Here is a 21981-nt window from a genome sequence, read left to right as displayed (position 1 = left end):
AGCATAAGCAAAAACCTTAGAGGATCAAATGTTTGCTGGCCGTCAGCCTGGGAAGGATTATAAAACCATTTCCAAACTATTTGCAATCCATCAATCCACAGTCAGAAAGATTATTCACTAGAGAAACGGCAATAAGCTCACCTTTAGGTTAGACTGTGCAATGCTGAAAGAAAATGCAAAAAAATAATCGTGTAAAGGTACAACTCACTCCCCAGGCCTCAAGTAGCATGTTACGTGTTGAAATTCATGATAGCACAACTAAAAAAAGGATGTACTAGTGCTCAAAGTTTTTGGCTTGTTTGGAAAGAGCAGCCAGGAGAAATAAGTTGTCTGGAAAGAGCATAGCAGCGTTGGCTTACGTTTGCACAGTTACATCTGAAGAAACAAGATTTCTGCACAGATGCGACCAAAATGAAGTTGTTTGGCCATAATGTGTAAAAACCAAGCGATAACCAATTAATTTCCAGGTTGGGTCTCATGCAGAACTAAGATTTGTTGCGTTTCCTTGACTGACCGCTATATGCTAACTTCAGAACAGAAATTAACATATTCACAACCTGGCTAACGTTTTGGGCCACGTTTACACGTAGCCGGGTATTTACAAAAACTGATATTTTCCCCTCTACGTTTTCAAAAATATCCTCGTTTACACGGACCCGCATGAAAACGCTGTTAACGTCATGCCAGCCAATCAGAATCCTGGAAAAAACATCAACAAATGACACGTGTAACTTTCAGTTAATGCTGATTTATGGTTCCGCGTTACACCAACGCAGAGCCTACGCCGTGGGGTACGCGGCGACGCACACCGTACGGCCCGCATCGCCGCGTACCCTACGCCGTAGGCTCTGCGTCGATTTAACGCGGGACCATAATTCAGGCTTTACTTCCTAGACGGAACGAGAGTCTTTCGTTTGAAGTGACAGAGAAGTGGAGTTACTTTTAAGTGTGACTTTAGAATATAAAACAGGTAAAATACAAGAAAATATTGACGGTGGCCAAACTAATTGTAAACACAGGTTGCACACATGACGCTGGTGAGTTTCTGGTGCAATGACGTTCTGAAGCTTAAATCTCCGTTTTCCTCCGTTTTCCTCCGTTTTCCTCCGTTTTCCTCCATTTTCCTCCGTTTTCCTCTGTTTAGACGCAAACGTGAAAACAGAGTTTTTGAAAATCTCCACTTTGGCCGGAGTTTTCAGAAATGATCGTTTTTCGGGGGCTTTGAGCTGCATTTTCGTGTAAACGAACGGCCAAAACGCATGAAAGCGCCTCCGTTTTTGCTCCGTGTAAACGGGGCCTTGGTCTCAATTGTTTGAGTTCACACCCATGACAACTCTGAGGGGGGTGATTTTTTTTAAATTTTATTATGTTTGGTTTTTTTTGTAACGTACCGGGGGAATTTTTATTAAGCAATACATTTATGTCTAATATGATTGACATTCAGCTCTGCCAGTGGCTAGCCATTACCACTTCCTCGTCTGTAGTCATCATGGTACCGCACAACCAGCCTTTTGTACAAACCCAGCGTCGGCTAAATGTGGCAGTCAATTATGATTTCACCGCCAAGAACATGTCGGCGGGGATCCACTGGGCTTCCAGAACCACATGGCTGCAGCCCATATGAAGAAAAATGGGCTGCAAAACCGCTCCTCAGAAACCAATGAGTCACATGACCTAATTAATTGTGTTTTACAGTCTATGGTAAAACCCAAACACAGCATATCAGAACGTCTCGTATCAATGGTCAAGTACGGAAAAGGAGGAGTGACGGTTTGTCACCTTTTAAAGGGGACCTATTATGGCATCTAATCCCTATTTTAAACAGGCCTTGAATGTCTTAAAAACAAGCTTTTGATTGTTTTCGCTAAATAAATTAGAAATTCAGCCTCTGAGCCATGTCTTTATCTTCCCAGTTTCTAACCTCCTTCTCTATGGTGGATTCTGAGTGGGCGGGGAGGCTATGATAATGAGGCACTGTGCTGATTGGCTGCCTGACGCGATACACCGCTACTAAAAAATGGTGGAAGCTCTGGCTGGCGGAGTTACCGTGTCCTAACACCGTGTCATAACTGCATGCGATGCGAGCGAGCGTCAGCGACAAAATCAATTCCATTGCTTTATTTTCTATTGGACTGTCCTAACTGGCTGCAGCGACGCAGCGCGACACGGCGCGGCATTTTGAGCTGGCCCTTTCCTGCCGCTCGCGTTGAAAGCCGGTTGAAAGCGCTGTAGGAAACGGTCACAGAAGAAGAACGGCTGATCCATTTAATTGAAATGAGAAGTTATCTCTATGATTCCTCCTCATTTCACTACAAAAACCTCAATAAAGTGGCAGCTGGCTGGAGGGAGATGGACAGAGAGCGTCCAATGTCACGCAGTGCGAAGCGATAGTCGGACGCTTGCATGCAGTTACACGGTTTTATAGTTGTGGGCGTGGTTTGCATTTTGGTTACGTAACAAAAATTCGCAAATCTGAATGGCTCGTAGAATTCACATCAGACTGGACGGCTCATCCGGGCGGCTGTACAGACACTGCAGAATTTGGCTGCTTTCCTCCTTCTCTGAGTTTGCAGGCTGAGGGGAGACCACTTTATATATGTTAAAGCAAGAAAAAACATGTTTTTCATAATAGATCACCTTTAAGTTATCACACCATTCTTTACACCAAAGTATTCTGAGTTGAATGTGAATCAATCGTTACGGCAGCTAGCGCTTCATTGAAATAAGGTCAGTGGTCCCAAACGCACTCGCTAATCTACAACAGAATTGCTGAAAAAGAAATCAATTCAGTTGCTGCAATGGCTGAGATGGAGTCCAGATCCATCATTGGTAAACTGAAACAAAGCTGTAAAGGAAATTGGGCCAAAAGGTTTTCATAACAATGTGGGAGTCTGGTAAAGTCTATAGATCACGTCTAGTTATTCCGGCTCAGGATGATCCTACAAGCTTTGAATCATGGCCTGTACGTAGTTCTCACACACCAACTCGCTGCTTTGGCCTAGTTTTTGTTAAGTGAATAAGGTCACTGCAGTAATATGTAATGCATTGTTGTTCAGCAGATGATTGAATCACAGAACTGTAAGATTTGGTTGAAATTAGATGAGGGTTATTTATTGATTTGAATTTACACAGACACAAAATGTATGTACAGTCATATCAAAAAGTATGCATGTCCTCCTTCACATTGTAGGAGGATATCTGTACATGCAGGCTTTTGTGTCTCCACGGTTATTCAGCTTTATAGCGTCTCTAACCATTCAACAGAGCAGTGAGTCGACCTCAGCGTGGGATTGTTACAGTCACTATACACGCACAGGCTCGTGAAGCAGTGGTCTAAAGCCTTGCTGCTGAAACACTGGCCTCTCAGGGTGTATGTCAGTGCGCTTCTTTCTTCACATTTCTACTCAAAGTCATAGTAGTATGCAAGGAATTGGTCTGTACTTCCTACAGAATCTGTGAAGCAACCCAGATTAACAGGTCTTGTGTTTTCTCTTAAGTGGACCACTCCAGGAAGGATTAAGCCTTAATTCGGGCAATTATGTCCCCAACATCTACTCACTTGTCACTGAATATAAAAAGCCTGGTTTTTGCCTGTAAACTACATGCAAACATTATTTATATTTGATTTCCACACAATGAAATTAGAGAATTAGTTAAAAAATGAGTTATATAACGTTGACTGAGAAGGAGACTTTAGTCTCTCTGAATAAAAACAAATGCATCACAGTTCAGTGGAAACTGATGTCAAATAATTCATTATCAGAAATAAAATCAGAAAATGTTTTTTTTTCCTGTCACGACAGAAAACTGTCTTGCACATGCATGGACATGAAGCCTCGGTCATTGCCCAATTTTTCTCACTTCAAACACTTGAGTAGAGCATAAAGGAGACGGGGAGATGCCCTGAAAAGAACAAAACATCCATCGTGGTGCACGGTCCAGGTAGTCCTTTATGACCTTTTTCAGGTTTTCCAGGTCGTTCACTACGAGGGTTTTAGTGTGTTACCTGAGGACATTTTAAAGAAGGGTATAGTGCACCACTAAAAATACCAGACACCAAAGACACTCAGCTTGTTATTAGTGTGTTCTAGTGGTAGAGTCCATCTTAATTGATTTCCCTTTGGGGATTAATAAAGTACTTAAAATTTGGAATTATCACACATTAATCAACTCTGATTATCCACACATAATTTGATTGATCATGGGTCAATTTAAGAACCGTGACTTTAATTCCTAGTGTAATCTATGTATATGATTCATTATATTACATCTTAATTTTCTAAGCAGACACATTTAAACACTGTCGTAAACAACACATTACCAAGGAGTGATGTCCCAGTTTAGCAAAGGAATGCTGTGGAAAATCACCTATATTCAATAAACTATTAAAATACTACATTGGATACTGCTTATCAATTGGTTTGAATATCAGCACAATAATGTTGATGATTTTGTTGCTCTCTATACGTTCTTTTTTTACGTATGTCTGATATTTCAGGGTATATATGTCAATAATTTTATGCCAGATGTGGAGGTGATTTTTGTCACTTAGAGAAAACATGTCACAACACACATGACTTGAACATCCAATTAGAAACGGAGAGGAAGAAAAACACTGAAGGCGGTTGCTTTATTTTTTCAGCTGTATAAAATAGTAAACGAAATCTGAATATTTTCAAATTTCCTGTCAGACTTTAACCAGAGTGCAGAATTTCACAAATAAATGAATTAATCAGTTCAATAAAATCCTCATCATAATATCAGAATGTAAACATACAGCCAATGTTAAATTAATTTAAGTTAATTATGCTACGATACCACTTTATCATTCTTAACTGAAGTAAAAGAACTGAGTGCAACACATTTCTCTCACAACTTTATCACTGCATGGTGCTAATAGAGTTTTTCTAAGAAAATGCTTTTGAGCTTTAAATACCATTTTAGTACATATTAAATCCTGAATACCTGACTACCTGTCAAATATTTTTCTACATTTTTAGACTTGGATATGAAATAAATATCGAAATAAATATGAAAAAGGTACAGATTAGTTCAATATTATGTTGTCATGTTGTATTTATGCCAATAGAACTGGAGGTAACTGTGCTGCAGCCTCCTGCAGTTTAACATGCATGGCTATAGTGCTTTACTCACGTCAATCTCATGATTCTACTACGTGCAACTGATGACTGCATGACCTAGTGATGCGGTTTCCATGGCATCCAGCATCATGTAGAGCGAAAGGGACCTTTCCATTTCATCTTGAGATTCAATAGTCGAGTATCTCCATCCATCTGCACAGGATCACTCCGTCTCATATAAATTGCTTTTTAACATAAACAGTCTTCTGCAGTCCTTCGTCTCCCTCTCTGTCTGTTTGTCTTCCTCTTAAAAGCACGTACTCTCATTCTTTTCTAGGACCAGAATAGAATTGTTGTTCGGGTTTCCAAATAAGCTGGGATATTTATAAGTAGTCTCATTGTCTACATTCCACTGATAAGTACAGTGATTAGTTTTGGTTGTGGGTTCAGGCGTAGAAGGTGAGCTTTTGCAGTGTTTTGAGGGTTGTTGAGGAAACGCTCTGTGTTTTTTCTAATTTGATGTTCCTTCGTTTTCCTTAGTAGAGGCCTTTATTTCCTGTGAGCAGAATGGCAAAGTGACGATAATGAGCACAAATGCTTCCACTTTGCTTTGATTTCTTTTTCTTGTATTTCCTGCTTCTTTGTTCATTTTTTTTAAATCAAGTTATTGATATTTTTACCGCTTGAGCAGGTTTTACTAAAACAGTAAAAATTAGTGAGTTAGCATTACCCAGCTGAAAATATATGAAATATTGAACCTTTCCGTTCATGCATAATTTTCAGAGCCTGCTTTGGAGCAAGCACTATAGATGGGAACTTCTAAAAGTTGGTGTAACATGGTTTTGTTTTTTATTAGCAATTGGTTAAGATTTAAGAAAAAATGGCAAGACACTTGTCTTATTATTATTTAGATTCTTCCACCTTGACATTGTTTTTGAGAAGAAAATGGGCTTTTTTTGGTGGGGGGGGGGGTTGCTTTTGTGCATGTTAGCAGGCATCTGGTGTGACCAACAGATGAAATAGACTATCTTACACAGAACAACCCTGTCACTGTGCTTTGAGGCTTGAAAAGCCAGTCATCCGTTGAGGCATTCACATTTGCAGAGTTCTGTGACATCACAGACAGTTTTGTCACGTTTTGTCACGGTCAATCATTTTTAACTTCACATCTTCTTGTATTTGATGGACCTCTGAAGTGGGCAGCACAAAGCTGCATGACACATCTCAAGAGGTGCACTCCTCAAAAAAAGAAAGGGAGGGGGAGCAGAACTGATAGTTAGCCCTAATCCCCTTAAACCAGTCGCTGTAAAACGAGCTCTAAAGACACTGAAAGGGAAGAAGGAACTTGTTTTTTTTTTTTTAAATGCAAGCTTGTTTGCTGTAATTCTATATTTTACTACAATAGGTTACAGACATTTAGTTATGACCCCAGTAAATTGTGCCAGCTTGTTAAATAAAAGAAATAAAAGTTATTTACACCCACTTGGATGGACTTGAATAGCTCTGGTTCATTCATGTAGGTTTTTAATACACAACACTGTCATATTTGACTGAATTATTTTCCTACTGTGTAATGTTCCCTTTTATTCTTAGCTCTTAGCTGCATTCATAGGTGACGCATTCCTCTGTGCTGCTGCACTTGGTTCCCTCCTCTCTGAGAGCATCACAGGTTATTCTCAGATCTCACTACACGAGTTTCTATTACCCAGATTGGATTGGATCTCTTAGATTCCATCTAGAAAAATCCCGTAGCCGTTTCCACTCAGCTGTATGCAAAGATGTTCAAATAACTTCACATTTACTCTTCACCATGTTTTCATGTAGATATGAGGAATTATACTGGAGGATTTGAACGATCCGGGACTCAGTTTGCATATTTCTGGTGGGGTGTGTTTAGTGGAAAGCGTCAGATGACGTCCTTCCCTCAGATGGGGTGTGCTGCCGTGTGGTCGGTAACATGGACGCGCCGCGTGACTTGAATGCAGACGCAGGTGTTCAGCCTCGCAGGCAAGCTGAGTGTCCGTGGATCAACACCTTGTCCCGCTCCTCCCCGTGATTTCTAATGCCACGATCAACATCCAGACCGCAGACTGCCTCGGGGGAGCCTGCATCACCAGCCTGCTGCAGGCCCACGCCCACCCCCGGACCTGCACTGTATGCTTTGGCAGCAAGTCAACCGGCTCTCCTGCAGCTGGCACACGAGATTCAAACTGATTTAAACATCGCTTCCTGCCTCGCCCTCAAATCCCGTGCAGCCCCAGTTCGATCCACTCCTTTTATCTACACGTGCACTCCATTTCATCAACCTGAAATCCACATTATTGTGTTTTCTTTTCTTTTTCGTTCTTATAGCATTTGCACTCAGTTGTTTTTCTAGGATGCTTTTCTCATCTTCGGGCATGTGGAAAGATAAGACCCACATCTCACAGTTATCGCATTCACCCTCGCTGCATTTCCCAAAAGTTTACCTCTCTGTCCGGGCAGCACAGGAGGGCAAGCCAGCGAGCCAGACGCTTTACATTCCTGAAGGCAGCAACTCAAAACAAAGACTCGCTGTGCTAAATTTGATATCATCTATATGAGCTTGGGGAAGAGCTAACGGAGAACAAAAAAGAAAGGGACTAAGTCCTGAAAATGCCAAGCTGCTCAGAGTGCCTTACCTAACTGTGCTGATACTGGCTTATTCCTCAACATACTCTTTAGTGTACCGTACGCCAAGTTAAATAAAACCTAGTATTTTTGCAGGTCGGCTTTCAGCCTTGTGTGGGTTATCTTAAGACGATAACAGTTGCCTGTGAGATAACTGAGTTTACACTCCGTAGGCTTGCTTTACATTAGATCACGGTCACTATAATCAGGATGTACAATTAGATTTTTACCATATGTTCCATGTTTAGTCTTATCCCTAAAACTCACATATTACTCACATGTATCTGTGTCTGGCTTAGCTTTCGTTCAGATGTTCAACATGTGAGCTCATCTGTTGTTATGTAACCTGGAAGTAAGTGCTTTAGAGCTTCCACAGTTTGATTGTACTCTGCAGCAGCAGAAGTCGGTCATAGACGATGAGGATGGAGTTCCTGGTAACTCGCCTCCCGTCGGCGAAGAGCAGCTCACACTCTGTTGTGTGTTTTTGACATTTCCAGGTTTCTTAGTTCAGTGCTCGCCAGCATGGTGACAAGTGTATCTGATGTTGTTGTCAGAACAGTGTGACAAGTCGTCAGGCTAGAGAGAGTTATCCAACAATCTTCAGCTGCCTTTTTTTCTTGTTTTTTTTCTTTGGAGACCCTCATACTTTCAGCTCGGTGGTTAGGTGTCCACCACACAGCTTAACTGTTTTGATCCGCTCTCTCGCCTTCAAAAACAGCGCGCACCTGGTTTTGTGAAAGGAAATTAAAAAGTGAAGTGTTGAATTCCATTTTGGCTTTTATATGCGTGTACTGCTTTTCTTTATCGTACTTTCTTTCCCCACTTTTCCCCATCCCCACCGTCACTATTAGATAAAGGCATGAAATTTCCATCCTCTTTAAAAAAAAAAGTTAGAAATAGGCACACACAGCTATCAATGTGCTGAAAAAGATGGAAATAATTTTGTGAAATTACCAGAAGCAGAGTTCCAAATTGATTATAATTACTGAGATTTGAACATAGAAACCATGGAAACCAAATGTGCATGTGTTTTGCTGTCAAATATATTCTAGCTGTGACCAAAGCATTTCTGTTTAATGTTTTAGCTTTGTCTTCACTACACGACAGCTTTAAGGACTAAAACATGTGGAATTGGATTTAATCTACGATGTACGCTCAGATGGATAATTGTTCAGTTTACGCTCATCGCACGTGCACAGACAGGTTCAGGGCGCTTAACCTGAGCCTCTTTCCACACATTCTCACGCCACACAACCATTTTTTTCCACTCAGTAGAAAAAAAATTCAGAACTGGTGACATTGTAGTGGAACAAGAGGAGACTGGCAATTTTGTCGAGATATTTAGCTCCTTTTCAGACCTCCTTGGGAACTCTGTACCTGCACTCCAACAGCATCTAAGAGCTGCTTGCCCTTCTTCATTGTTGTTCTTTTGACAAATAGGGAAAATCATTTCAGACATTCTGTCCCTTCAGAATTGTACGAGATCATTGTCAACATAGTAAAACACATTAAATGGACAAGGGTGCACATTACTCTGGCGTGCTTTGGTAGGTGACATAATTCACATAAAGCTGATTCTCTCTATTTAGGTAAAATGGAAGTTAATTTGTCATCGTCTCAAAAGTTCTGTTTGCAAGTTTTGTTCTTTCTTTTTTTTTATTTTCCTTCTGGTCCACATGCATTTTTATGTTTTGATTAAATCACAGACTGGGCCAGTCTAATCTTCAGACAGGACCTAGTTCTCAGCCTGTGACTGGGAGGAAGTGAGAGCTTAAGTTGTAGTCATTATAAAGCTGTCAGAAAATGTCAAAAGGTCCCTTGTCGTTAAGCACCTATTGATCTTAGCCAGGGTTTACAAAGTGCCCTGCAACCCTAATCATCCATTAAAACACAGTCACAGAGCTGCGTCAGCAAAGTTTCAGGCCTGCTATCAGGAACAACTTCGGCCTTTTGATAAAACCCAAATGAAACCACAGTTCTGGCTTAGTTTTTGTTGGTTTCCTCAAATAAAAGCATTTGTTTTTATATATCTTATTTGGTTTTTAGTGCACACCAGCAGAGAAAAAGACCTGCAAAATACATCATGCCATGTGTGTTTTATTGACGTTTATCCTAATTTGCTCAGGCCAGAAGGAGCATGATGTGTGGTTATTGTGTACAAATCTGTGCACAAATAAACACGTCACTCCACCGATTCAGACAAGCGTTACTAATATACTTCTATGGCCATTTTTTTAACCACATGTGCTTTTAAAACTGAGGAGTTTGCATTTGTTCTTTCTTCTTAATCAGGTTGTACCGTCTCCGGTGGGATGAGCACAGAACGGGTCCATTCTGCAATGGAGGGGATGTTCAAGACGCTCAGAGGCCTGAGCCGCACCAGAGACCAGCTCAAGCAGCTGCGCTCCGTCTACACCGCCAGTGATGGAGTCCATCAGGTCAGACACAGTGCACACACGAGAAAGCCCTGACATATCACATATGAACCACCATCACTGCTCCGGTGCCACGTTTATTTATTGTCTAGTGCACACGTAACAGCAGAACTGAACATTTAGTCCACAAAAGGCTCATGTAAGACATTTTCAACTTCACGCTGGGTTTTTTATGGCGTTGCAGCTGAGGAGACTAAAAGTTAGTCAGGTAAAGTTTTTTTTCTTTGTGTGTGTTGGATATGGGCATAAATTTAAAAAAAAAAATAAAAACAGACATCAAAGTGTAAGAAACATCCTTGAAATTTCATTGGCGCTTGAACAAACAATTTATAACAGAGGCTTCTATTTCCTTTCCACCTCTGGTTCGCATTTCTCATTTTGTTATTTATTGGTTGCTTGTAAATCTTATCCTAAGATAAGGTGATTGACTCATTCTCCCCAGTCCTTACATAAGCCCCTTACGCAACTCTCAGGCAACAACATACAAAACCTCATTCTCACTCAATCTAAATTTAAAGACTAAATGTTTTTAACTTATTTAAGTGTTTCACCAACACTCACCCTGTTTCAAATATTCTATGAAAACTCCATGGGATTATGTATGCTGCAGTATATACAGTGAGGGATTCAAGCGCAGGGCTCGTCCTGTAGTGCTCCAGATGTTCTCAGTTACTGACAGGTCCGAACAACCAGACTCTTTAACTTCAGCCCTGCTGTAGCGATGTGTACCAACTGTGATTTGGCATCATTTTCCTCACATAAGTAGAGTCAAATAATATGTAGTCATTATTAAATCATTGACAATTATGGGGGCATTTACACAGGTGCAAGTTACCCACAGCTGTGTGCTCTAATGAAACTCCATACCAGCAGACATGAGGTGTTTTTGAGCTATGCCAGAATTTTACATTTGATTTATCAGAAACGGGCATCCCAGTGGCTCGGCGGTTGGCACTGATCACAGCTGGGGGTTTGGAGGTGTGGAGTTGGCCTGTTAAATTGCCATGCTTGCGTGGGTTTTCTCTCAGTAACAACTTATGCTGCTTGTTGATTGACCATAAGACTGAGCGTGAGCCCGTACGGGTGACTGTCTCACAACCCCAGTTCCAAAAGGTTTTATTTACCTCTTTTAAAACTTCATCAGGACCTGATTTTTTCATTTCTTTTTAATGTCTTATACGTCTTCAAGTTGTTTCTGACATGACTGTGTAAAAGCATAAAAGCAGCACTGTGTTTCCATCAGGACCAGGATGTTTGTCAGTCTTTCAATGTTCTGAGCTGTCTGAGTTCTGGCAGTTACTGCCAAAAAAAAAAGATGAATGTGTTTCCTGCACCAATAGAGCGAATACCTGTTGACAAAGATGACTTTCTTATAATGCAGGCTTCCCAAGTTCATTGAAAAAAATATAGGGAGATCAAGATGTTCTGTGTCATCTTTTCTTTTCTTTTTTATGTGAGCGAAGCAGCATGTAATGTGTAATGTGATACCTATGAAGAGAAAGTTGACGCTCCAGTGTCATAATCCTCCATCCCCTTTTTTCAATCAAGTGTATATGGCCAGATATTCATGTGGGCACATTTGGGCCACAACCCCTTTCTGGCGTCTCCTTTATTCACCTGGTTATGTAAGTTTTTAATTTAGCTTCCCACAAAGCCTGAAATACAATCCTGCCAGATGCTGAAAAACCTCAGTCTGATCATGTTTTCTTCTCAGTATTTTTGCATGAGCGGTGCTGAGCACCAGCTATCTGATATGTTTCCTAGCTCTCTCTGTGTTTTTGGGTGGCCGTTTTATCAAAGTGATGCTTCATACACTGTGATTTGTGTCTCATTGTAGCTAAATCATTTGCTGAGCAAAAAGCGCAAAAAGTAAGATTAAAAATAATCAGGTTGTTAATTAGGACGGTGCAGTTCATCTGTTGGCTTCAGTACCGGTAATCCTTTGTTGGTTTGAGTCATAATTAATTATAAGACCAGAAAGCAGGTGTCCTTTCACTGCCTATTCATATTTGAACTGCATCAAATTAGGATTTTCCAAAGCATATGTTACGATCTGAGGAACTGAACACTTGAAATTCAGAAAATAATTATAAAGTATGAATGATGCAAACTGTAATGGCAGGACTCTGATCCAATATACAGACATCAGCAAAGGGGCAGGTATTGAGTTCCCTGGTTGTCTGAAATATCAGCACTAAAGACAAACTGGGAGAGTTATGTAACCAGTTAAAACCATAATAACAGGGTAGTAATTCGTTCAAGTCCACACTCAGAAGACGGGTGAGTGTACTTATTTATGGTTCAAGAGCCCTAAATTAGAAAGATTAAGTGAAATTGTTATTCTTACATTTACTTAGACTTTTTTTATTTTTTATTTTCAGCAGCAAATAGTCAAGATATTTCGCTTCTTGTCTCCTGAACGTCGTTTCATCTCACTGCATTTCAGACCTGCAACTACTAATGCCAAAACAAGTCGGACAGTAAAGCTTTTAACACTTTGTACTTTGATTGCGTTTGGAACGAGGATTTGATAAATGGATGAGCATATCTTGGAAGATGTTCTCCTGAGAGCAGGTTTTGTTGCTCCAAAGCCTCATCAATGGAGAAATGCAACACTGATGCATACCTTCACAGACTCTGGCTTTTTTGGACATGGTACTAATAACAGTGTGGACTGCCCTTTTTTTATTTTTGGATCCCAAATACTGATTTGTCTGACCAAAAAGACATTCCAGTCTGTTTTTTCCTTTCTGTTTTTTTTTTCCACTACAATGTTTAGAAAAATGAATTTGCTCATCTATTACTGCCAATAAAATCAGCGTGATGAGCCTGAACCTCACCTTAAAAGGTGGGTGGGTATGTGCAGAGGAATAATTAAACACCACCATTATCATATGACTAGTAGAAGCATTGTTTTTATCATGTAGGTGTTGGAGTTAATGATTTAATGGCAATGCTTCTAGCCTTTCAGAGATCAGATGAGAGTGGGTGGTGCACGCCCGCAGGTTATATTTGATTGTTTACACCCGCATCACTATTGTTTGAGTCTGCCGCTGATCATTACAGTTTACTCTGAGGTTAGCTTAGGCAGATTGACTCATAAATCAGAGGGATAGTGATGCAGGTATACATCAGTTTACGTAACTTGGAGTGCAGGGCTTCCTTGTCCTTATATGGCTGCTCCACAGTTATGAGAGAAATGGGAAGCTGTGAGGTGTCTGAAGAATGTGGACAGAAACATCTGTGGCCATTAGCATTTGAACAGTATTGTATGTGTAGGTGTGTGTTTGTTTTTAATGCTTGAATCAGCAGGGTTTTTTTAGAAGTCAGAGTGCTCAGATGCTTCTTTAACTTTATGAATATGGTGAAGTTTTGTTTTTATTTTCCTCCTATTATTTCTACAGAGCCTCAAAGTGTCACTGACTTTCATCTCATCTAGATGAAAAGTGTTATGCAGGATTCCAGGACTGGAACATATTCAGTATGTTTATATAAAGATTCCTGCTATTCAGACTACTCGGATAAATCTCTGCAAAGTCTTAGCTAGCTCTGTATTGATCTCTCACAACAGACCTAACTCCACCTCAGACGTCTCTGATGGAGAAAAGAAAAACATCTGCCTTGATTTCTTAATCTTTCAGCTATGAGAGCTAACAATTGTACATTTTGTCTCAGATATCTGGGCAGAACAACCTGAGTTCTTGCTACAGCTGCAACATTATTTTTTTTCTTTTGTTTAGTTTTCTTTGTTTGTAAAGAACCTTCTCAGAATATTAGAAGTCACCTGGGATTTTAATCGAGCCCCTGTGGTTCAGCTGCTTCTCCAAGGACATATTTGATTCCAACTCTCGCTTTTCTCTGATAAACTGAGTGGGAGGAGAAATGATTTTTCAGTGTGAGAGCAAGGCTGCTCAAAACTACAGGAAAGTAGGGCAGATGTCTGTTTCAGGAGAGCGAGTTATGTCATATGGTGATGTGTTCATGTACCTAGAAGTCCTGAGTGGTCCATGCTTAGGTTTCTGACATTTCTATTTGATGTTGAGACTTTTCAGAGCTGTTGCTGTTGTTGTCATAATTAAAGGCATCGCTGGCATGGCTGAAAAAACAAAACAAGGATAAATATAAAAAAGAAATTGCATCATCTTATAGTTGAATAATATTGACAACTGTTGGGTCTAAAATAAATTTATCCCCTTTCCGCCTACACATGATTAGCCAAAGAACTGTTTTTAGCCGCATTTAATAGAGCATGGTTCTTCTGTCCTGGTGGCAGAGGTGCTTAAGCTCCTCTTCCTGAAGTGACTCATGAGTCAGCGGGCTGTTTGCTTCAACAGAGTTGTTTATAACTACCGTCTCACCCACCCAAAGCCATTCATACGACCACACAAAGGGTAAACTCAGGGCACGCTATGAAAAAACTGATTCTAGCAGATCTTCATCCAATTTACCCATATTTTTTTATATTCCTACAGTTGGTGTAAAATTTAATGCTTGACATATTTCTACACTTAAATAAAACTGTATTATCACCACGGATGTCTTTTGGGTTTGTTATTTTTGCTTATTAAAATCCATTTTGCAGGCCACGTATCGGCCGTTCCTGCGACAGATCCTGGAGGAAGTCTTCAGCCCAGACCGACCTGAATGCCCCGACATCGAGCACATGTCTGGAGGGCTCACAGACCTGTTGAAGACCGGCTTCAGCATGTTCATGAAGGTAGGTTATTATTTATGAATGCATATATATGTGCATGTAAGGGGGTCATATTTTCTTGTTGCCTGCTGTGGAGAGAAATAACGTCCCCTTCAGCTGCTTGAACGTGACCTGATTTGAGTTTGCGCTCTCCCTGAAATCTATCATCTCCTTTGTCTTGTTCACGTTCAAGAGGAGACGATCGCATCCCACACCTAAACACAGAACAGTGCACCAGTAGTCTGCACTCAATCTCTTGTCTGACTCTGATACACCCCACATCTGCGGAGTCATTTGAGTACATCAGGGAATGGCAGGATTTTGATTTATGCTGGAAGTCTGAGGTGTACAGAGTGAGGGGGAAATGGTGAGAGTACAGGTCCCTGTGGTGCTCCAGTGCTGCTGATTGCCTGGTGATGACACACGACCATTCAGTCATGCAAACTGTGGTCTGTTTGCCAGGTAGTCAGTAATCCAGGACATTATGGAGGCATCCACCTGTGTCTTCTGGAGTTTCTGTAGTAATGCAGGCTGGATGGTGTTAGATGCACTGGTGATATCAAAGAATGTGATCATCACGGTACCTCCTGCTTTGTCCAGATGGCAGTATTGTTGAAGCAGGTGGTTGATGGTGTATTCAGGTTTAATCCAATGGTGATGTGTAAATTGCAGTGGGTCCTGAAAGGTGCTTGTTTTCTTACTTGGGTGGACCAATAAAAGTATCTCCAGGACTCATGATGTGTGATGTTAGATAAACTATCATCACACACCTTTTTTTTGGGCACTGGGCCCAAAAAAAGGAGGTTCAGCTGAGGTTGAAGAGATGCTTTAGAATCCTGCATAGCTCCTCCACACAGGCATTCAAGACTCTGCAGCTGAGGCCATCTGGACCTGCAGCTTTGTTCTGGTTTAGTCTGTTCAGCTGCTTCTTCTTCTGAATGTTGGAGACAGACAGGTTTGAGATAGGACTCTGTGAGTCAGTCAGTACCTTTACATGCAGCAAAGAAATCGAATTTCTGATTGTATCAGATAAAGACATCCAGAAGACCGAATCACTTGAATCAGATTAAATCTGAGTCTACATGCTGTTCAGAGAATCGGATAAATGGCCAGAGCATGGCTGACTCCGTGACGCTATAGGTGGCGCTGTAACCATGGTAACAATTTCAACAAAGAGCCACTTCCGGTTGACCTCCACTTAAATTTAAAAAAAAATAATTTTAAAATGTTTAGCTCTTGTATTTGATGGAGCATGAACCAGGTCTCCTCGTCCGTCCAAAAGTGAGTTGAACTTTCTGAAGCCATGTTGGTGTTTAAACAACTATTAAACACACGCCTTCTCCTTTCACTTCCGGGTGAATGCCCCGGAGGAAATTCTCCAGCATGCGCAGACTGCAATATACGATGTCTCCGTATACATGGCGTTAAAATTCCGACTCTGAACGAATTATCTAGGTGTTGCTATCCAATTATTAAATGTCCGAAATAGGTCCAAAGTAGATCGGATTAAGGTGTACATGCAGTTTAAAAGTCCGAACGATGTCTTATACGATCAGAAATCCGATTGAACTGCTGCATGTAAACGTACTGAGTGTGACAAACACATTGTTAAGCACTTAGAGCCCAGGTTAGAATTACGAATATGTTATTGACTAAATTATTGAAAAAAACTGTAATTCACTACGGCTGCATTTGTAAATCAAATCTGAGAGTAAAGCATTACAGTTGGACTGTTTTCACAAAAACCAATAGGACAGACACTGGTCCTCACATGAAGTCCCCAGCTGCTTCTTTCAAAGAACTTTATTGGATCCATAGTGTCTCTCCCCACCATGGATGGTTGGATGGTTGGTTGGTTGGTTGGTTGGTTGGTTGGTTGGTTGGTTGGTTGGTTGGTTGGTTGGTTGGTTGGTTGGTTGGTTGGTTGGTTAATCGGCGTCGTCCACCAAGCAGCTCAAAGACCCCAGCCTGAATACCCCACATCTGGGCTCTCTCACATAGTGGTGATTACCCAGGGACAGAAATTGGATCGGTTGTGTAACCATGGCCCCCTTTCATATAAATTAAGGCAGTTGGCACATGAACTATACAGTCAGGCAGACTAGGCCAATAAACCTCTGGCTCTGGGGTGTTCTATAGGAGCACCGTTTTAATGCAGTACGGCCCATCCATAAATCCTCTATTTTTCACCATAGCACACACTGAACAGTTAATGCCTTCAAACACACTGGACTCTGTTGTCTGATTTGTAACTGCACAGCGATACTGTACACTGTACAGTATCGCTTGGGACTGCCGTTTCAAACTGTCTGGGACCAAATTGTTTGTGTGTCTGGTTTGCCATGTTTAGTCTTTGCTGAAACAGAGTTCCAGTTGTACAAGATATCTGCTTTCTGGATGACTGTAAGTACTGTTGTTGTGTATAACTGACACCAGCAAAGGTCGGCCACTTCATGGGTTATAGCTTTCTTTAAGCAACTGTTGTTGTGTCGGTAGAAATAATTGAGAATCAGGACCAGCTGCCCTTTTTTAGCTTTCAAGAAAGCGACATCAGTTGTGATCCTGTAGATAACAGCAACTTCCAGCATGTGTGTCTGCCCTCAGTGAGTCACAATCGTGTGGGGCAATTAGTTTTGAACCTCACATTTGATGCTTTCACACCGTAGGTGAACTGAGCCAGTGTTAAGAAAAATATGAGTGCAAGTTTTCACTTTGATATCTGTGATAGAGTATATTTACAGCTTGTCTGAACTGATCTTTTTACCTGCATTTAAGTACTGAAAATAAAAGTAGCTTATTATAACAATAAATGGAACAACTTAAAAATAATCAATCCTGGCCTTCATCTGCCACTCAGTGTTTCTACATTGTACTTCTTGTGCAGTAATGATAGTGAGTAAATATTTCTTGGAGCTGTTTATCAGTCCTGCACAGCTCCTAGGACACATTTGGGTGCATACCTTTAGACTGAACAGTTTACTCTGGGAAGTTATTTGGTTTCCTCACCTGAACTTAATTCACCTTTCCAAAGCTCTGTATTTTCTTCAATCTCTCTCTGGTCAAAGAACCTGTGTGTTTGAGGTTCTAATCATGCTCCTTGACCCACGCTCACTTGTGATTGAACTTGAGGATAAGAATCTTGGCCCATTTACATCAGAGTAGGAGCCAGCATGATAACAGCCTCACCGTCTTCCAGAAAGGACAGGATTCTTTTGGGGTTAAAATGAGCTGTGTTGTGTTTGGAGGAAGGAGATTAGTGAATTCCACCAAAGGTTTTTTACTTCATCCATTGAATATCATTGTTCCCATAGCTTTCTGGTTCATTCATGTGATGCTGAGCCAGATGGATTCTCTCCTTTTGAATAACAGCAGCTTTTTCCTTGGTGTCCTGCCATGAACACATTATTGTTCAGTCTTCTCCCATTTGTGGCCTCAAGTTGCTCAAACGTTACTCTTCATACCATTATGATGATGAAGTAGGAGAAATCTCTGTCACTCAGCCACTACCTAGAAAGGATTTTTATTCCCACTTGTATTGGCATGTGACTGATGTGCAGGAACAACCCTTGTATGTGAAGGAGTGAATCTTGATGAAAAGTTTGCTTGCATCAAGATTCACTCCTTCACATACCTGTTTTGAGGAGGTCAAACTCATTAAATAAATCTGAGACATTAACTAACACCTGAATCTCAACCCATTCGTGGAAAACACTTTAAATGAAACTTATCTTAATGCATGCATTTCACTTTCATGCATCTAAGTGTATTTTTCCCTCTTTTTTGTATTTATTTATTAAGTTCTCTTTTTCTCTTTTTAAGGCCATATTTGTACAGAAATATAGAAATTGAAAATTCCAAAGAGTTCAAAAGCATTTAACCACATCAAAGCATCAAGCATATTTGAATTTAGTTTTATTGTGCTGTGTTTCACACACACCATCTATTCAGAGTAGGAAGGTCACTGTTTTGAATCGACTGACAGGATGGATGGCAGTGAAAAGATTTTTTTTCATCGTCTCTGACATGTGAATTGAAGATGATGTCAAAGGGGACTGAAGACTGGTAGCGAGATCCATGTTTTCTTTTCTTCATTTCCAGACTGTGCAGCACCTTTCAGATCATAGCCCTTCCCTCCCTGTGTATCTCATGGCTGTGCACATGGTTCAAACAGTGTGTATATAGATGCACGCAGGCTCTCACATGGAGCTGGCGTGCTTTAAATGTCAACCAGTGCCAATATGTCAATGTCGAAACTGAACAGAATAACAGGAGATTAGACTTGAAAACATTAGTTAACACCTTTTTTTCCCTCTTATTGTTTTGTTCTTCTGATACCAGAAACACGTTGAGCCATCCTTAACATGCATCACAGCAGCCCTCTGCTGCCTCACGTGTACAGCCATTCTCCCCTCAGGTCCACCCCCTGCGGCTCTGATTGCTCGGTTAGCATTTACAGGCTTGTCCCGGCTGCTGCGCTGCAGCCAATGGAACCCTGCCGCTGTTTGCCCACAGCCAATCGCTGTCAGCAGAACCATTTGACTTGATCCTGCTTTTGAAGGACATTATTAAGGGACGTTTGAGCAAATCCTGAGTCTGTGGGAGGCTCCTTACACAGAGGATGCGGGACATTTGTTTGTGTCTGCATGTGTTCTGTAGGAAAGCAGGTGTGTACACCTGCTTTCATGGCCACGTGTCGGCCATCATGACACCAGTGTGGGGAGTCTTCACCATCCGAGCTTTGTTTGCAGCCAAAGTGACTGCTGAGTCCACTGTCTTCAGCATCACAACACCACAGGTGTCCAGCTGAGCAGGGAGTCTGCAATAAGACACACACAGAAGCACGCATGATGAGATGGAGGGGAGATTTTGTAGTATTTCCTAGTTAAAAGTTTTTCCTAGATAATATTGGTTATTTTTTAAAGACTTGTCGATAATAAGAAGCAGAGTCAACAACTCTGACGACCTGAAAATAAAATGACTGTCTCATTTTCATTCCAGGTGAGCCGTCCACACCCAAGCGACAACAATCTGCTTTTCCTGTTTATGGTTGGTGGAGTCACACCCTCAGAGCTTCGTCTCATCAGAGAGACTGTTACCGCTCACAAACCAGGAGCTCAGGTGAGAAGGCACAAGAGTTGGCATGATTTTACTTTCAGATTACCTTTTTTTTTTTTTGTCTTGCTTTAACACCAATTACTTTACTTTTTCTGTCATGGAATGGTTGATGGCATGATATGGTTTGATCCTGGGAGGCACATGGTTGTTTTGACACTCAAAGTACTAATGAATATGAGTAACTGAAAATTACACAATCCAAACGTAATAAAATACAATTACATAAAACACCAGTGAAGCAAAAGACGAGAAATCCAATAAATAAATATGCCAAATGCATTGAAATAGCAGTCTTAAAACCCATTAAAACACAGTGGATGAAATTAGGATCACAAGCTGTACTTGAATGAAATTCCAATGTCAAGAAATTGGTCTTGAATACTGTCTTGAAATATCTAAACACCTTCTTTATCTAAAAGAATGCTCTTAGAAAATGCTCAGACAGTGGGCCTGGAACGAGGCTTTGAGGAACTTCACATGTGAGCAGGGCTGTAGATGAGAAATATTTGCCTGTGTTAACGGAAACTCCTCTGTCCATCAGGTACGACATCAACCACTTTAAAAAGGTATCTTTAATGGGATGATCCTTTGTAAATCATAGCAAGTGAATTGTCTGAATTGCCTGAATCAACAATCAAAAGTATTTTGTGTTTAAAACAAAAAAAAAATGATTCCAGATGTGATATTTTTCCCCAAAAAAAATGTTGACAAGTTTTCCTTTGAACATTAGAAGGAAATGATAATATAGAAATGAGCATAACATTTCAGAGGTTTTTGTGTGAGAATCAACCTCAGATAGAACCTGTATTTGTCACACGTATTTGAAACCCATCTGTTGTGGAAACGTCTATCCGAGGGACAATTTACAGGCCACAGATGTTTCATTACTTCAGTTAATAAGAGAAAATACAGTTCAGACATGGTCAAAATAACTGAGCACATTACAAGGACAGAAGGGTCTGTGTCATAGCAAAGGACTGAAGAGCTGTGAGCACATTTAGGTCAGTATTTGATTCAATACCATGAAAAATAGTCAAGTACATTAAACAGAACCTGGAGCCTTTTGTAAGTGCTAAGATGACATTGGAAATGTAATTAGGTGAAAAACACTTTAAGGCTTTTGAACATATATAACCAATATTTTATCATAACTGTAGGCAATGTTGTCTTTCTTCCATTTTCTCTCACTTATGAGTAGTTTAACTGAACAAAAAAGTTAAAGAAAGTATAAAAAGAAACAATTCACTGCCAGTTGATGTGTGAGGGCAGTGACCACCACTCCTATCCAATATCTTTTATTATACTAAAAATTAGTGTGAATGTTTAATTAATAAGGATTTCTTATTGTAATTGAAGCTTTATACATTTATCCAACTGCATTCAGAAATGCAAATCTGTAGAAGTTAAACCCTCTACATCTATCGTTAACATGCGGTTGGTTGCTTTTAGAATTAATTGACATTTGATTAAATCGATTCATCTCTCTAACCGTGGAAAACTATGGCAGAGGATACGATTGCATGATCGTACATAATCACTGGCCCACATACACAGGTGGCTCAGATCAGGTGAAAAGGTGAGAGAGCATCATCTAATCTTTACATGTATTGATGCAATGATTGCATACGCAAGCATTTGTATCCCCAAGCCTGCCTGTGTGTTTGGGTGATCTAAGTGCTTATTACATATGCAATCCACACTGACAGACAAAACATGCAGATGAATGCGCCTTCTCTGCTCACGAGGGGGTCTGAGAAAGACAAAATTGGACACCAGGCTGAATAATGTGGGTTTGTCTTAATAAAGGCTTTAAGAAGTAGGACAGAGGCAATGAGAGGCCTGGCAGCGATCAAAGCTTCCCCTGTGTAATCAGGGGAACTGAATGAAGTCGAGCTTACACAATCACCTGCTGGCCCACACACGCTCTTAACACTCCTGTATACATGTGAAACGCACTGTAGACACAAGTGTTTCAGCACAGTGGCTGATGTCTGTGAACCAGATGTTT

General features: G+C 40.7%; 1 protein-coding gene across 1 annotated transcript in view; it reads left to right on the top strand.

Moving 5' to 3' along the window:
- The window catches only part of scfd2 (sec1 family domain containing 2), a 108944-nt gene that overhangs the window by 82118 nt on the left and 4845 nt on the right, over positions 1-21981 (top strand). The window contains exons 6-8 of the mRNA XM_061737079.1: positions 10023-10168; positions 14748-14882; positions 19857-19976. Of these exons, the coding sequence (XP_061593063.1) occupies positions 10023-10168; positions 14748-14882; positions 19857-19976 (401 nt within the window). The remainder of the gene's footprint in view (positions 1-10022; positions 10169-14747; positions 14883-19856; positions 19977-21981) is intronic.

The sequence above is a fragment of the Cololabis saira genome, chromosome 13, assembly GCF_033807715.1.
Source record: "Cololabis saira isolate AMF1-May2022 chromosome 13, fColSai1.1, whole genome shotgun sequence".
Taxonomy (NCBI): Eukaryota; Metazoa; Chordata; class Actinopteri; order Beloniformes; family Belonidae; genus Cololabis; species Cololabis saira.
The sequence above is the reverse complement of the archived record's forward strand: the minus strand, read 5'-3'. Positions and strand labels throughout refer to the sequence as shown.